The sequence below is a fragment of the Argopecten irradians genome, chromosome 11 (assembly GCF_041381155.1).
Source record: "Argopecten irradians isolate NY chromosome 11, Ai_NY, whole genome shotgun sequence".
Lineage (NCBI taxonomy): Eukaryota > Metazoa > Mollusca > Bivalvia > Pectinida > Pectinidae > Argopecten > Argopecten irradians.
Window position 1 is genome coordinate 19,815,460 of NC_091144.1, and position 18,738 is coordinate 19,834,197.

Consider the following 18,738-nt stretch of genomic DNA (forward strand, 5'->3'; position numbering starts at 1 on the left):
GGCTACTTACTGAAAATTGTACAAATGATGCGGCCCCCCCCCCCCCCCCCCCCCCCCCCAGGGGCCTGAGGGGCGGGTTCAGAAGGGGTCAATTTGGCTATTTCCATATAAACGACTTCTTCTCTGAAACTAAGCATGGGATAGCATCCATAATGCAATGGTAGCATCCTTATAAGGTGGGGATTCAAAATTGTACAAAAGATGGGGCTGACCCCCCGGGGACCTGAGGGGCGGGGTCACAAGAGTTCTTCACTAGATTATCTCCCTCTAGTTTGAGATAGACAAAAAGAATCCAGCCAAATTTCAGTGATTTTTCCCCCGAATATTCTAGAGACTTGTGGTCAGGGTACAAAAGCCATATTCCCTTCAGGATGTTTTACTGCTGGTCCTACGGGCCGGCTGACCCTAAAAGTTACTGGTCCTGACTGAAAGTTACTGGTCCATACAAAGTTACAATTCATCCTTCTAGTTTATATACTAACAAAGTAATAGTTTCACTAACAAAAATATCTACATAATTGTTTAAGTATTGTGCACTCTCAACAAAGTTGACTGAAAACCAGAATATTACAAACATTTTTTTTCTACAGTGCTACTGTTATTTTTGTTTGGTAATCTTTAGTAATCTATTAGAACTGGACCAAAAAGTTGCCGGTGAAACGACCAGTTGAATAGCAAAAAAATGTCTTCCCTACTATAAAGTTGCCGATCACGGGCAGGCGGACGGGCACTGGTCCACACTGAAGAGCATCATTGGCATACATTCAGGTTAATAAGCAGACAACAATGATATTGATATTTTAATCATTTAATATACTATGCTTTGCATATGGAACTCATTAGTGATATAAATTTGCATCCATATCTAAATCACTTGAAGCAAGAAAACATGTAAAATGGCGCTTGGCACTCAGCAGTTATCTCCCTTTCTCATTTCAAATTGGACACCTGTCTCGATGAAAGGAAGATCAATATGAAATAATTCTTTAAACACTTTCTGAAGTGCTTTAGTTTGAAAATATGTTAACTTAAAGAAAATAATTGTTCTACAACCTAAGTCCTATCCAGAATGAGACTTGGAGAATTCATAAAAGAATTATACATCAGAAAACAGTTTAAAACAACACCCGGACTCCTTCAAATGATCAATGATACAAATTTACTCTACCTCCTTGATGTAATGTAATTCTCCTTTTACAACAAATAGTTAAGTTATTGTGATAAAGTCTTGTAAATAGGATCTATACTACCTTAGTGTATACACCATTCAACTCTTTTATTTCTGGTTTGTTGTTGTGAGGGAATAGTTCAGCAGCAGTGATATGTGATATTGTAAGTTTGTAGTTTGATTAATATTCAATTTACACTAACATTTGGAAAAAAAAAAAAAATCCAAAACACTATGACACTTAATTATTATATTTTGATAGTATTTTAACATCCTTATTTTGTGCTAAATTTCAGTGCAAAAATGCTTTGAAATAAGTTTGCACAGTGATGAATTAGTACTAACAACATAAAGAAAATTTACAGTTAGTGCAACAACAATTTTTTAGCGCAAAATGCTGGGCGCGAAACATGTCAAAATATTATTTTATCACTAAAATATGTAACTTTACAGTATATCAATACATATGAAGATATTTATTTATCTTATAGAATATACACATGAATGAATTTACATGGCAAGTAATTACCTGGTAATATAAATGTACAATTAAACCTATGTACAAAAACACTTCCTTAATATCCTACTGTTTATAGACAATGAATTGCTTGTTAATTTTATGTGACATAACATCTAGATGATCAAAATCTCACTAGGATCAGATTATTTTCTAGCAATATGCTTTTCTATCTGGATTTCAAATATCTTGAAAAAGAGGTCACTAAACCGTTTTTAATATATCATCAATTTTAAATATCTTGTAAAAATTGTTAATATTTTGAAAATATCAGCAACTCTTAAGGATTAAAATATGTAAATCCTGTACTGGACAGATAATGTGAATAAATAGTTAGATAGACTTCTGTTTTACACTAAAACATCTTCGGTAACACCACTCAGCTACAGGCAATCTCATATCATTACTAAATAAATGAACTAATGGAGCAAAATTGTATCATTAACTTGTCAAAGGTTAAGTTATTAATGATTCAGTTCCATATTCAGAATTAATTATCAGAATTTTTGACAGATGTATCTTCAATAACCATGGGTTATGTTATGTTTTTCCTAATCCTCTTCTGAAGAGGAGTACTGGTTAGCGGATCGTGTGAATCGTAACCCTTGGCTAGCGAAGATGTGACAGATGTCACAATTAAGAGAAGCTGACCTGCACAACTTTCACAGCAAAGACTTCTGTCTTTCAAACATTAAAAAATCATTCACACAATCAGAACAATCCGTTACAATCTTCAAACAATGATCTCCCATATAACATACTCTGTAACTTGTATACAATTTACTAATACATGCAATTAGATCACTGTCAACATCTAAACTTTCACTTGTAAAATCTGCTTTTAATTCTTTTCTCAAACAATCAATATCATTTTCTTTCTCATTAGGATAATGACAATGATTTAGCATACAACATGAAAATACATGTACAATTTTTAGAGTGAAATGATGCACATGTTAGAAACAACTTGGATATCTACAATGATATAGTCAACATAAAATAGTTTGGAGACCAGTGTCATACTGGTATATTTAGGTTCCTATGATAATACATTGAATATGGATTATTTTCCTAACAAAGGTTTAGCAAAATTACTGTGTGAAGTATATGCCTCTATTATTTAAATCCAAATAAATCACCTATGAATTTGTCCATATCTATTCTAAACATTCAGTTTCCAGTGCCTTTTAGGTGTGTTTCAGGCATGTGATCCAGAATCTTAAATTAGCAAAGAAAGCTCTTGTCAGATTTTATCTTGGCAGTAATTTCCAAATGAACTTCTGTAAATACAAAGTTCAGGAAATCAGATGGCCGGATCCCTTTGGACTAATTAGTAAAATACTGTATGTGTATAGTTTTTTGTTCTTCACAGTATCAAACCAGCTAACACACAAGACAAACATACCAGTGCCATGAGGAATTCACACACAGATGAATATGCGAGATATGTGGGAGAAAAATAGTCAACTTTTTACATTAAGAAAATAGAAAATGTAACTGTTCCCAAATTCAGAAACGTAACGTTCACTTGAAAGACTGTTTGAAATATAAACAAATGTCCATAGCCTTCATTCAGATCATTCAGTCTTCTACACACTTTTGAACAATATAACCACATTATCAAGACAGACTTATGAACATATGCCAATGTATATTATGTAAAAATGTATTTTGTTGAAAAAATAGAATTCATGACACAAAATCATACTTTATCTTAAAGTGAATGGTCGGGTAAAGGAAGGCTAAAGTCGGTAAAAATATCCAGTGTAATTTCTTTTGAAATACAAAAAATAAAATTTCCTTTCAAAATCGCTCTGCATGCGAGGAAATTAATTTATATGTATAGGAATCCTAATCCTAAACATGTTGACATTTCCACGTAGCCTCGCTTATTTTTAGAAGGCAGCTGAATTTACATGGGGCTTTTCCATAATTTCAGTGGACAAAAAAATCATAGCAGAACTTGCCCGTTGTTTTGGCATGTAAGGACTTTTGGAAGGCCAATGAACGCATTCAGACTGATTTTCTTTGCCCAACTATTCACTTTAATATAAATTCCACAATATATCAACAGCCATTCTTAGGTCGTAAGTAAATAAAACTTGTGTAGCATTGACTGGATGATCAGGAATCGTGACATAAAAAAATTGGTTCAAAGACATTAGACAATAAAAAATATCTTAATTTAAATATTTTGTTTTGGATGATACTGTAACCATGCAGTCAGGTGTTAAACTGTAAATTGAATTTTTTCGAATTTCCTAAATAATGTCAATGAGTCGGCCAATATGACAGAAGCGATTTCATCTTTAATTTTTCTTACCAATATAATGCAATCTGGAATTACTGTGAGAAATGTTTCAAGACTGAAAGAAGAGGTCGAGCCAATGCCAATCTCAAAATCATTTTAAGGTTGGCTTTTGGAAACCAATAAATTGTATGTTGCGTATTAAAAATTATATACATGTATTTGGAATTATTGCAAATGTACAAACAAGAAAACAGAGGAAAGAAATTCCACTTTGCTCAGTTATATTATGCATCAACGTTTAAGTTCACTTCCTTCTTAATTCAGCTAGAATAGTGAAATTTGATTTTACATCATCAAACTGAAGAAAGCTGGATAATTTAGTAAACAGAATAGATATCATTGAAGATACTGTACAGTAGTTAAATTCCACAGGTGGTATATTTTTTGCTATACATGTATTCGTTTTCCAATGAAATTCTCGAATTATACAAACTAGCAAATTATTAAGAAGTTCATTGACGTATTTAAGAACAATAGTTCAAAGTATCATAGGAACCGTAAACTGTGAAATTTTAACCTTGTTGAATATGCCCCGAATAGAAAAACAAATTGACCCTGCGAATTTAAAGCACTATACAGTTAACACTAGTCATATAAACAGCTGGTTCAAGGATATGCTATTCTGAATTTGCACATCATAAAGTAATCTGTTCTTGTGGGTACATATTGATTATGAAGTATGGCATTTGTTTGCGATTGTAAAGTCATATTTTTCACAGAAAAATACGTCAATATCCCTCACAAAATAGGGACTTCACAATCGATAACTTACCAACAAGGGAGGTGACTCTGTAATATGCAAAGACGTAAAACATGTATGATTCTATGTAATATTACTGGCATATTTGTGTCTCATAAACACGAATTTTCTATTGCAGCCACCATTTCATGGAAAAGTGGAAACTTCAAACGAAACATCCTGTAGATGCTCAGCATCGAATTGACATGTCCCATCCAACCCTAGAATTAACTTCTAAGTCAGTCCACTGTACATTGAACAGTAAAGTCTCACTGTTATTAGAATGTAAAATTTGATGGTCATTTTTTATGAGGGATGGTCTTGCTGAAACATTTAGCAATACTAGCTTCACAGTTTTTACAGGGAAGGGAGCTTACATGAGCAAATACTGAAACAAAAGTCAGCTTTATCTACATGACGAAGACTTTCTCCGCCTCATCAATGTGGAATATTTCTCTGGTTCTGGGGCACACCACTCTTCCATCATTTTGTGCAGCTTGTTCAGCTAAAGACTGCAAAGAAAAGGCAAAACTATTTAAAATACATGTATAACTTGATTTACCTTTGCAGCAAGATCTGCAAAAATAGCATTTTATTTCAACAGTCATTTACGTTAATATGAAACACATCACAGCTAAAGTTTCCAGGCTGGAAATGCATGTGACTAAGCAAAGCAAATTGCCCAACAAAACTTAATAAATCAATTCTATATAAAATACTGCTTTAAGAGATACTTAATAATATACTTCGGTAAGTATCTTGGAAGACCATCCACAAAAATAGAGACTGATATATTAGTTTAGTTTATAGGTAGGCTTGCTAATGCGTTTCGTATTTGAAATAAGCGAAGTGATTGTTACCTATGAAACGATTCAACAATTACTATTCAATGCAAGAGCAGATTATTCTGAATCATAAAATGAATGAAGTGATTTGTTCTGTCATATCATATGACCATGTAATAAATATTGTCACATGTGTAATAACACTATTGAGATGTCACAGGTAATCATGATGCTAAAATGAATATGTGACAATCCATGATTGCCTCAGCATACAGAAATGTCATATCCAATCAGTATTTTGTCTGAAATTGGCAGTTTTGTTTATATTTCCAATAAAGTTCAATATTTGATAAATAGAATCTTACACTGTGATTATCAAATACATTTTTTAAACTACCTTGGACACAGTTATATAAATTTCATGATTTATAACATAACCATCCATGTAAGATCTTCTTTTTCAGTAATACTGGATGGTTAGTAGCAGACTTACGTTAAATCCATACACATGTCCATTTGGAAGTGACATTGGAGGGTTGTGCTCGTTCAGAGGCAGTCCTGTTATGGTACAGATAAGTTTGGAGTTGGCACAGTGGGCATAGGGTAACGGTCTGGCAAGTTCATTCAGGTTCTTAACACATACTGGGCAATCAGCGTTTCTTCCTTCATGCTCACCCTTATAACAAAATCTGGGCTAGTCAAGGAAACTATACCTAAATTGTGTTCATATATAATAGACACACAACAAGACTAGAACAACCAGCCAACTCACACCCCCTTCTGCCCCTCCACCTGCAGTTTGAATATAAATTACACACATTCATTGTTTAAAGTTTCTGTCATCATGTTTCATTGAAAACTCTCGAGTGGTTTAGGAGTAGGCATTTGATCATTTTGTGACAAAGGGGCATAACTCTGTTGTTGTTTACAGACAGACAATCTGAATCCAGTATTATATACATTGTACTACCTCCCCCCCCCCCCCCCAACACATACACCAACACCCTCCTAATTGTGCTTTTTTACTTCTTAATATATATTACCCATTTAGGATTCTCAACTTTTTCAAATCTCAACAATGTAACTGTGTAATTGTAAAATTACCTTTAATAAGGAATTTTCAGGCACATTTTGGGGGAAATCTGCTTAGTACTTTCCTGAAGATTTGCGAGTTATCATACAATTTATGCTAATTATGTGAATGTTTTTTAGTGCAAAGAATCCCCTGTGGGTTTTGTGTCTATATCAAGCTATGTTGCAAAAGGTTAACAAGTCATATTTATCATGAAAATATCAATTTTGCGAAATGTTTACACATACAAATAGCGAAATTAAAAGTCTCATACTGTACTATAGCTACATTGGTGCTGAAACATTGCCCCACAATCATGGACACATTGAACAAGCCGCGGATTCTCAATCATCCAATACCTAAAGGAGGTGAACCAGTAATGGTGCTCTGACTCAATACAGATTTATCAGAAGGATACGGTGTCTTGAGGGCAGATAATCCCGCCTGTAGACTGACAGCGAACACAGATGACTGGTTGAGTTGGTGAAGTTTAAAGTTCTCATAGCGGAATTGTTGGACCAAATCCTGCCATCGCTCATCGTTCAACAGGTCCTGGAATCAAGAAAGAAATTAAAATATGACACAAGGGTTGTTTGTTATAACATGGCAACAATATCTATTAATTACAAAACACAGCGACACCTTGAAAATAGAGACCCGCTTGTGTTTCAGTAATGACATAAGTTGTGTTTTACTTTTGTCTCATTAGTTATAATACAAGGTAAATCTGATCAATGTTAGAGTTATGCTAAAAGTAAATTTATTTCATATATTTCTCAGTTTAGCCTTAAGCAATCCAAGTGCACATGTAGTAAAACTAGTTAACAGATCACTTATCTTTAAGATCACTTCACTTAAGTTTATATATAGAGATTGAATTGGAGGAAATAGTACTAAATCACAAATCTTTCATTCTTTGGTGGTATGACTTGTTCTTCACTCCTTACTAAGGTACATGGTTATTAGAGTTATAAGAGTCATCTTATGGATGGTGTAAAAAAGATCAAACTAAATAAACAGATAGAATCAATATATAAAGCACAATCATTAAGCATGGACAGGCCCATATTGTTTTTATAAATACAAACAGGCCTGAGATGATGCTTCTAATAACTGATTCATTTTTTTCCTTTCAAGTGTGGGGAAAATGAAAAAAGGAGATTTATTAAAGTATACTGGATATATCTTAACTCTTGTGAATTAGTTTGACTGTTCAGCATTCAGTAAGCCTAAATATAGACAGGTTTGACTGTATGATTCTTTTACTTTACTTTAAAGGGTGTTTGTGTAAGTACCTGGTATGTCTGTCCTCTGTCTAAAAGAAGACCTATTTATCTATTAAAGGAATGTTTAGGTACCTGGTAAGTTGTTATACTTGTATCACTAGGAAATGCCAGAAGCCCCATCACTCTTTGTACATCTGATAGCTGGTCCTCTTCTAAGTTAACAAAATATTTTCTGGCATGCCTAAAAGAAGAATGTGTCTGTCTAAATATATTATCATCTATATACAGTAAAACCCCTATTACTCGAACAGCAGGGGACCAGGTCAATAGTTCGAGGAATACGGGGTATTCGACTCATCCGAGGTTCGTTACTATCGACAGTCAAAATGTCCGGTCTCAAACTATGACAAACAATGCACGGCAATGAAATTTTAATTACCCTATCTTTCAGCATTTTGGATTTCTTTATTCAAGTGTTTTATTGATAGCAATATCAAGTTGAAAAATATATATATATATAACAAAAAATGAGCGTTTGAAAATTCCTTCGAGAGAGCCCTAAATCAAATCTCATTCACAGCAGAGGTAAGCGACCGACAATCCAAATTGGTCAACAAGGATACATTTTCTATTATGTAATTATCACAAATTATTTCAAACATTTACAAAATACATACTCACAATAAAGTTATAAACCAGCATAAATACGGACATAAGAAACGATATCTATAGATGTCTATTTCGTAAAAGCGTTAGGTTACATGTGTTCACGAGTAGAGTTACAAAAAACAATGCTGGTATACGGGAAAAGAAACGGAACGCACTGATAAAATGTACTTTGCATATCGTTTGATATCGTTTGCAATATTTTTCGCCTATTTTGTCATTTCACAATGTGTACTTTTTATTAACACGGAACAACAACTTCGGAATTTTCGTATTTACAGCGAAGATTATTATGAGAGAAACATCAATAATTTAATGCCTTTTCTGAAATGTTCAAATAAAGTTAGCATCAAACAACGACTTGCGATCGTGTAGGTAGGTAATAATGACACTGTTAATCCCTTAACGCCACCTATAGCTATATAAACACAAGGTCGTGAGCAATTATCTATGTCGGTCGGTGCAGTCAGGTGTGACACAGGTAAAAAAATCTCAAGGGCCGAACACCTGTTCGACGAATACATGGGTAAATACTATGTATTTGATGAAACGGGGACATATTTCAATTCGAGGAATGAGGGGTATTCGACGAATAGCTGTTCGAGCTATCCGGGGTTTTGTTACATAGATTATATAGGGACACGGTCGGGACCGTACGACCAGTTCGACGAATAGGGGGGTATTCGAGGAATCCGGGTTCGAGTTAGAGGGGTTTTACTGTATTTACACAAATCATTTATAAATTCACCGAAGATTGGTTATTATTAAATGATGAGATGTCTGCATTTCACAAAGTTTTATTTTTTCTTCAATATCCTTTACAATTTTATTTCTTCGTAGACACATGCAGTTTGACTGAATCTATGACGTCTCAGTCTTCTTCACTTAAAACAGAAAACAATAATGGGTATTATGATGGAATCGAATGACATAGTTGACGACAATTTCTCAAACATTCAACCTCCTTGTATAAGATCTGTCTCGTACATAGTTTAATGATGTCTATATGTAGTTGTTAAGTCTGATTACCTAACAGCCTCCATTCGCTGGTTACTTCGCACCAGTTCTATAAACTCTTGTTGACGAAGCTTGAATTCTAATGTGCTCTATAATACAAAAGATAGCAATTAATAATACAAACAAGATAAAATATTGGATTCATAAAATAAAGTGAAATCTAATTACAATATGTGTTATTGAAGATAAGCGGAAAACTGTACAATATGTAGGAGAGAAGACACACGAACTGAAATATTCATTGATATTGTAAGTTTTTATAAACATACGTAAAAGCCGTCTGTTTCTATACATGTAGACTGCTTTACACATAAATATGCCATAATTCCTGATAATCTATAATATTGATACATTTTGTTTCTAATATAATACAAAATGAAGCACTTATATAAATACAGCATTTTTTTCCCATTGATATACCAACCTTCATTTTTCTCAATTTGGATTTATTATCGTAACACCAATTAAGGCAAGGAGTTGTTTCCCTTTGTAGAAGTGATTCCTCTACTTGTTTTGATGTAAGGAATAGATCAATATTTGTAAGATCCTAAAACAAACAAAACATAACATTTCTTCAAATCAAATGGTCTTAAGGTATATTTTGCTGGTTTTTGATTAGACATTAAAACTGAAAATTTTTTTTGAGTTCTTTGTCTTTTTGGTAGGTGTTGATTGTGACGTCATTTAAAGTTTGTGAAAAAAAAATGCATCGTTTTCAGTGAAAAATATGACGTTATGCTCACAAACATGACATAACAGGTAATACCTGCTTACAAGGGTAGACAACTCATTGACGAAAAACAGAGCATCTAGCATCCAGGTTGCATGTCTATCTTAATAAATGAATGAATAAATTTAATTCAATATACAATGTAACTCTTTATAGTGTAAACAACGTTATTTTTGTGTGTATTTTGTGTCATCGTTATTTTCAACATATTCACAAAATTATAAATAGGCGATGAAGTAGGGTACTTACCAACAACTGTATATTCCAGAAATATTTCAAATCATGTTCAAATTTTTTCATAAAAAGGGAATAATTCATGTACCATGTGATACCTGATAACGTTTGTGCAAGACCTTGTATCTATTGGTGATGGAATGACTTTGAACTATGACGTCCCGCGCTAACGTCTTTTCAGCGGGAAGGTAACAATGAGTGATGTTCCATCACCATTGGAGATACTAGTACTGCACAAATGTTATCGGGTATCACGTTGTATGTGAATTATTCCCATTACGTAAAAACTTGTATTTTGCAAACAAGAGATCCCAGAGGGATCTTGGCGCCCACCAAAGAATGATCTATGTCTGACAAACGAAAGAGGGATCTTTTCTCTGCTTTTCAAACTTTCACTACATATTACTACATATGGAGAAAGATCCTTTGAGTACTTTCTGAGATACATAACAGTAACAAACTACAATTATCAAAATCCTTGATGGCTACCTGTCGGCCATCTTTTTGACAATCCGTCCGAAAATGCAATATGCACAACTAAGGTCCTAGTGGAACTTACATATAAAATTTGAGACATATCACTTCAGTACTTTCTGAGAAATAGTGGTAACAAGTTTCAACTATCTAAATTCAAGATGGCAGCCTGTCGGCCATCTTGTTCATCGATCGGTACCAAAATGCAATATGCATAACCAGGGACCTAGGGGAACCTGCACATAAAATTTGAGACATATCACTTCAGTACTTTTTGAGAAATAGCGGTAACAAACTTCAATTGTCAAAATCCAAGATGGCGGCTTGTCGGCCATATTGTTGAGCAATCAGTCCCAAAATGCAATATGCACAACTAGGGCCTTAGGGGAACCTACATGTGAAATTTGAGAAGAATCCCTTCAAGACTTTCTGAGAAATAGCGGTAACAATCTTTAACTATTAAAATCCAAGATGGCGGCCTGTCGGCCATCTTGTTGACCGATCGGTCTGAAAATACGATATGCACAACTAGACCCCTAGGGGAACCTGCACATGCAATTTGACACAGATCCCTTCAGTACTTTTTGAGAAATAGCGGTAACAAACTTTAATTGTCAAAATCCAATATGGCGTCCTGTCGGCCATCTTGTTCACCGATCGGTACCAAAATTCAATATGCATAACTAGAGCCCTAGGGGAACCTACATGTGAAATTTGAGAAGAATCCCTTCAGCACTTTCTGAGAAATAGCGGTAACAATCTTTAACTATTAAAATCCAAGATGGCGGCCTGTTGGCCATCTTGCTGACCGATTGGTCCCAAAATGCAATATGCACAACTAGACCCCTAGGGGAACCTGTACATGCAATTTGACACAGATCCCTTTAGTACTTTTTGAGAAATAGCGGTAACAAACTTTAATTGTCAAAATCTAAGATGGCGGCCTGTCGGCCATCTTGTTGACCGATTGGTCCCAAAATACAATATGCACAACTAGACCCCTAGGGGAACCTACATGTGAAATTAGAGAAAGATCCTTTCAGTTCTTTCTGAGAAATAGCGGTAACAAACTTTTACTATCAAAATCCAAGATGGCCATCTTGTTGACCGATTGGTCCCAAAATACAATATGCACAACAAAACCCCTAGGGGAACCTACATGTGAAATTTAAAAAAGATCCCTTCACTACTTTATGAGAAATAGTGGTAACAAGAATTGTTAACGGACGGAAGGACGGAAGGACGGACGGACGGAAGGACGGACCACGGACCACGAACAAAAAGCGATTTGAATAGCCCACCATCTGATGATGGTGGGCTAAAAAGTGGTTTACAGTATGCAAATTCAGAATATTAATGAACACGCTCTAACTCAATGTCAGAATATCATTCAACAAGCTTTACCTCAATGTCAGAATGTTGTGCTAGTTTTATCGCTGTATTGTAGTACCCAGATCTCAGGAAATATTCCACCAACATTCGATCAAGTCTCTTTTTGTGCCATAAAGGTTTAGCATGCGGCTCTAGTGATTCTGCCTCTTTTAAATGTTCCACACGGCGTTTGATCATACGGGCTGCTTCCAATTCCTCATTGATACTTTCGTCAGCCTGCATTGAAATTACAGGATTATATTTATGGTTAAAAGATTGCTTTTACACTCAAAATAGGTTCCTGATAATTAATCTAAATAAGGCTAATCAGGGACTCCATTTATGTTGTTCCCATATCATTTTTAAACATAGGAAATTAAAAGAATCCCAATTATTTTTACTAACTACAGGAGTTTCGTGGGTAAAGTATAATTTACCGTCAATTCGTCCCACCCCCCGGTGATTATGACGTCATCATTTGATGCGAGTTTCGTGTCTTCATAATCACTGGAAGGTGGGACTTATCGACGGTAAATTATACTTTATCCACATAGTTTTCGGAACTTGAAACCCTCATATTGCCCCTTATGTAACACCCAGCGCAAAGCCTGTTAATACACAACATAAGCTGTACTAAAATTCTATAATTATCATTCAAATTTCACATACCGGTACTTTATTTTAAATATTATCAATTTGGTTCACAAACTATAATCAAATGTTGCCATGCCATAGTTTATACAGTGAACTGTACCTATGTAATTGTGTTTCTTTGATATATGGTATATGTTCTACTTAGAAACAATATATCAAGAATGAAATATATTTGTAATGGAGAAAAGAAAATGTAGTGGGCAGACCGGGGCTCGAACCCAGGAAATCCAAACACTAGACATCCGGATGTTCTACCAATTATTGAGCTACCTTATCACCAATGTTCAACCAAGTCCAGTCTCGGTACATAATTAAGAATTTTGATAACATACTTTTCTTTTTAGAAGACACAGCTTTTCTACCATACTGTCAATGGCCCAGGTCACATCTCCAATAGTTGGACTCTTTTGTTGGAGACAAGTCTCCAGGTCGTTTCCCGCCGAATGGATATGAGCAACTTCACGGTCAATACACTTCTGGGCTGATCTGAATTTTTTATTCAATAGTTCATATGGGACCTGAAAAATATCAAATGACATTGTATACAATCTATTGTAAAATTTTCAGACACACTGTGTCAAATGTACCATATTTTCCGTAGTATAAGTCGAAACTTTTTTCCCTGAAAATCGGGAGTGCGGCTCATACACCAGTGCGGCTTATACGTGGACGAAAACCAAAATCTGACGATGTTTTTGCATTATTACGTCGTGATTCACATGTGAAAATCGTAAGTTTTACTCGCCAGTGTTGTTAAGTTATACATCGAACAAATCACTGTAAAAGTGCTTAAAAGATAAAATATGCAATGAAAATATATTGAAGATGAAAATAATTATGTATCAGATGCATGTTCATTCGTAAAATTGTTTAATTCACAGAAAATCGGCCGACTGAAGCGTGGTTGTTTCCAGTCACAACACAATGGCGTACAACTTTTAAAGTTGTTTGGTGTCTAATTCTGATTACTAAAAACAGCTTTATTCTACATTTGTACATAAATTAACAGATAGTCTGTATCTGTGGTAATGTATATATATATATATATATATATATATATATAAGAATTAAAAACAATAACGACTGACTAGTGAGCGCTTTCGCCCCATACAAGGGAGCTCTTCAGACTGTTTATTGAAGACGTATTATGACGATGATGTCACATACTTTTTTTCGGAACATTATAGTTGAATGTTGACTTGATGGTACTTTTTTTCGGAAGCAGTATTATATATGTAGATGTAGCTCAATCGGTTAATGGCCCTGTCTTTTGCTCAGCACTTGGCGTGTTCGAATCCTACGGAGCACAGTAAATATTTTTATATTTTCATGTTTTGTCTTTTATTTAATCCAACATTGTATTCTTTGTATTCTTCCTCGTTGATTGTTTATATCTTGTCTCTTAGCAAATGACGTCATGAATTATGACGTCATAATACGTCTTCAATAAACAGTCTGAAGAGCTCCCTTGAATGGGGCGAAAGCGCTCACTAGTCAGTCGTTATTGTTTTTAATTCTTATAGATTTCGTCCGTAAGGATTTTTCTTTAAATTTATCATATATATATATATATATATGTATCTGTATGCCTTAAAATCATTTTTGTTGTGATATTAAAGGAATTTCATTGCTAAAAGTTGGTAATTCAAAGACTTTTCAAAGTTTTTGTTGTTGTTGATCCCATCTTAAAGGTGAAAAAAACAGATTTTAAATATGCTATTTTTGTGTTGATATTTGTTTATTGTGATGCACTTTATGATTCCCAACAAAAAATACAGGTTGTATTTGACGTAATTTCAATAAAACATGCTTGAAACAAAGTCCACAACGACCCTTGTCTAGAACGATCGCATCGCTTATCATCCCTGATGGATTCGTGACATCATCTGAGACAAACAGCTGTGACAAGAGCCGGGAAATTCAATGGGGCAGTGTTGCAGTATTGGCGATTATAAATATTTAAAACAGTCGCGTTACGTTTAGTTGCTATATTGATAAGTGGAAATGTATACGTATATAATATACCATCTATAACATATCCTGATATAATAAAAACAATCTTTTACTCATTCTAATTGTCATATTCTGGGCTATAAAATTGATATGGTCTTTAAGTCAAAAGCCATTTGACATTGTGTACGTGTGTGTCAACTCAGTTCGAGGGGATTACGCTTGACTTTTGTCTGTGAATTAAAACTCAGAACATAGACTTTGAAGTTTATATCAACAAGAAGAAATATAAGTTTAGAAGAAAATGTACCCAAACAACAATGAGACTACATGTATATATATATATTTATAAAAGTAGACCCCCCACCCTCCATACCCTCTCTAAAAACCCTATCATACTGCGACAAACGTGCCCCTATCCCGTCTTATGTATGTACTACACACCTCTATTTTCTATTTGGAAATTAATCCCTCAGAACACCGCACAGAAAGTGTTAGGCTAATTTATTTCTGCTAAGTTCTGTAATGAGTTCTACGGATTTATTCGACAAAATTTCGGGGGCTTTCTGTGTACGAAAATAGAATAACATGTACAGTAGTAACAATACATGCACGACCGATAAAAAAGACAGGACAAAACACAGATACTTGATACCATGACATTATATGGATGATATGTACTCATGGACACGCATGTAATAGATCAACTAATATAACACAGGGCTATGAAACAACATATATTTCTTATAAAACACAAATCATTTACAAGACCGCTTCATTATACTTCCTAACCGTGCGCAGTTTTGGAAATAACAAACCTGTCCACTTTGGTCAATTTTAAAAGTATACGAACAGTCCACAGGGATTTGAGAATTAGTTAGTTTATATCAATATGGACACACTAGATAGCCTATAGCCCATTATGACACAATTTAGGGATCTAGATAAAATAAAATTGGTAAAATTCATATTCTACATATACGCAAGTGTACTTTGTAGAATATAACAGGAAATTAATGAGCACGCAAATTGGCCAAATTGGCGAGCATTGTGGTGTTTTGGAGGTTCGGGGGAAGACCCACTGGAAAAAATATTACGATTTAGAATGGCTGAGATGTAAGTTTCACGACGTATTTTGATGATTTTGTGAGCGCCGAAGGCGCGATATTTTGGTGTTTTGGGGTCCAAAGGTCTCCCCTGATAAGGAAAAAATATTACTATTTATAATGGCTGAGATGAGTTTTACAATGTATTTTGATGATTTTAAAGCGTTCTTAACATGGTAATTTTTCAATTTTAAATTACCTGCATTTGAATAATGATAATTTTTGAATGTCGTCATATCATTATGCAACCATGCATGATCTGACCAAACCAGCTTCACATCATTGGCACATTGTTGTGTAACTCAAAGTAATAATGAATTAATAATCTTGCTAAGACATAAACACATGTTTTGAAATACAAGTAGAAGAATCCCTAAAATGAAGTATGAAAATGTGCAGGAGGACCCTTTTTTCTATTAAATGCGCATTTTTAAAATATTTCAGTCGACGAAAATGGGGGACAAAAAGCTAATATACAACAGATTAGTTATTGTTTCTTTTAATCTACGTGTATTTTTCATGTCTCCGTATGTTGGTAATGGATCAAAACGTTTGTCTAAAGTGGTGGGCAATAATTGACTATTTTCACTACGATCTTGTTTTGCACATAAAATTACCAGTATGTATATCAAAACTCACCGGTTAATTTTATGTGTAAACTATAGATTACATACATGCACAGCGGTATTACTCCAGGGTGTACTGAATAGGAATGCACTACTTATTCATTCATGAAAAATGATGTTATTTTTTAAAACCCCTCACATGATACTCCAACTCCTGATGGCCTACTCGACATTAATGATATCATTATTTACATGTAGTGACGTCATTATATAGGTTAGGTCATTTTGTAGGGGAATTATTGATCCATGGATGGATTGATGTTAAAAGATGATATTCTGCACTAATTTGAAGATACATTAGTCCTTCACAAACGTTATCAGGTATCGCGTGGTACATGAGTTTAGTCCCATTATGTGAAGATTGCTTTCATTAATTTTTACTATTTAGAGACAAAATATAAGCAAATATCAAACTGATTTATGTTTAAATAGGACATATAAATGTTTCTAGCCTATTATCTCATTTTCCATGTCCCTTCTGTTTTTATCACCTTTAAAAGCCCACTTCCTTTCCGGAGTAAAACATCAAGGTTTCTTTAAAACGTTTAATAACATCAGACAATAGTTCCCAGAGCGATCTTGGCGCCCACCAACAAATGATCTTTGTCTGACAAACGAAAGAAGGATCTTTTCTCTGGTTTTTAAACTTTTACTTCATATGACTACATATGAAATTTAAGAAAGATCCTTTGAGTCTTTCTAAGATATATAACAGTAACAAACTTCAATTGTCATTATGCAAGATGGCGTCCTGTCGCCCATCTTTTTGACCAATCAGTCCAAAAATGCAATATGCACAACTAAGGTCCTAGGGGAACTTACATATAACATTTGAGACAGATCACTTCAGTACTTTCTGAGAAATCTTCTTATCTTCTTATATAGAACACACAATTCCATCGATGCCGATGATTATATTGTGTGGATTAGCAGAGGCGTGATTGTGGGGAAAAAAGAGTGAAGTTATTTACAGTGATTGTGAAGGTGCATGTTATTTTTTTATTTTATTTTTTTAGTGTATAGTTAGAAGATAAAAATATGATAGAAATTTTAGGGAGTGGGGTTTAGGTCTTCAAGTTCTGTTTTTAGGATATATGACTTGAAGACCTCTAGTGTAGTGCTTTGTACTGTAGCCACCGGTAGGATGTTCCATTGTTTACTTTGTTCCATTGTTTAATTGTGTGTGGGAAAAAAATGAATGTTTGAATATGTCCTTGGTGGCAGCTATATGTCTATATGTGAATGGGTGTGATTGTCTGGTCCTGTAGTCTGTCAGATGAAGAATTTGACTATAGTCTATTGCCACATGATGGTGTATGATTTTATAAAATAAAATTAAACCCGTTCTTGTTCTGCGTGTTTCATCATGTCTTGTACTGAACTTGTGTTGTGGTATCTGCTTGTTGTGTAGCGTGCTGCTCTGCGTAGCGCTAACAAACTTCAATCGTCAAAATCCTAGATGGCGTCCTGTCGGCCATCTTGTTTACCGATCGGTCAGAAAATGTGATATGCACAACTAGACCCCCAGGGAAACCTGCACATGCAATTTGACACAGATCCCTTCAGTACTTTATGAGATATAGCGATACTAACAAACTTCAATTGTCAAAATCCAAGATGGTGTCCTGTCGGCCATCTTGTTCACCGATCGGTACCAAAAATGCAAAATGCAATATGCATAACCAGGGACCTAGGGGACCATGCACATGAAATTTGAGACAGCTCCCTTCGGTCATTAAAGACTCGTACATAATTATACATTTGATACGATTACATTACATTATTCGCATTTAGACCACCCGATGGCGATGTAAACACCAATGGATGTGCATGTTGGCCTAATGTAGTGGATGACAAGAGACATCATACCACCGTCACAACTTGATTTGTCGGGCTAATGTAAATACCAGGGGACAAACGTTCGGTTAAGTTTTGTCCATTATATTCATGCTCATGAAACACATAAAATATCTGGTGTTTAAAGTATCATTTCGACAAGATTACCTTCAGAGTAGGGTGTTCAAGTGCCTTCACGTCAGCCATTCTCAAGCTGAAAAACGTCTGCTTGCTTCTTCCGTCCGAATGTGCAGAC

General features: G+C 34.7%; 1 protein-coding gene across 1 annotated transcript; it reads right to left on the reverse strand.

Moving 5' to 3' along the window:
• Nucleotides 1-792: 792 nt before the first annotated feature.
• Nucleotides 793-18,738, reverse strand: LOC138334935 (E3 ubiquitin-protein transferase MAEA-like). Its single transcript, XM_069283799.1, has 9 exons — nt 18,651-18,738; nt 13,297-13,482; nt 12,344-12,547; nt 9,926-10,048; nt 9,514-9,590; nt 7,951-8,059; nt 7,011-7,144; nt 6,014-6,209; nt 793-5,247 (listed from the first exon to the last, which is right to left on the reverse strand). Exons 1-9 carry the CDS (start codon nt 18,687-18,689, stop codon nt 5,146-5,148), a joined length of 1,170 nt encoding a protein of 389 aa, XP_069139900.1. The 5' UTR covers nt 18,690-18,738; the 3' UTR covers nt 793-5,145.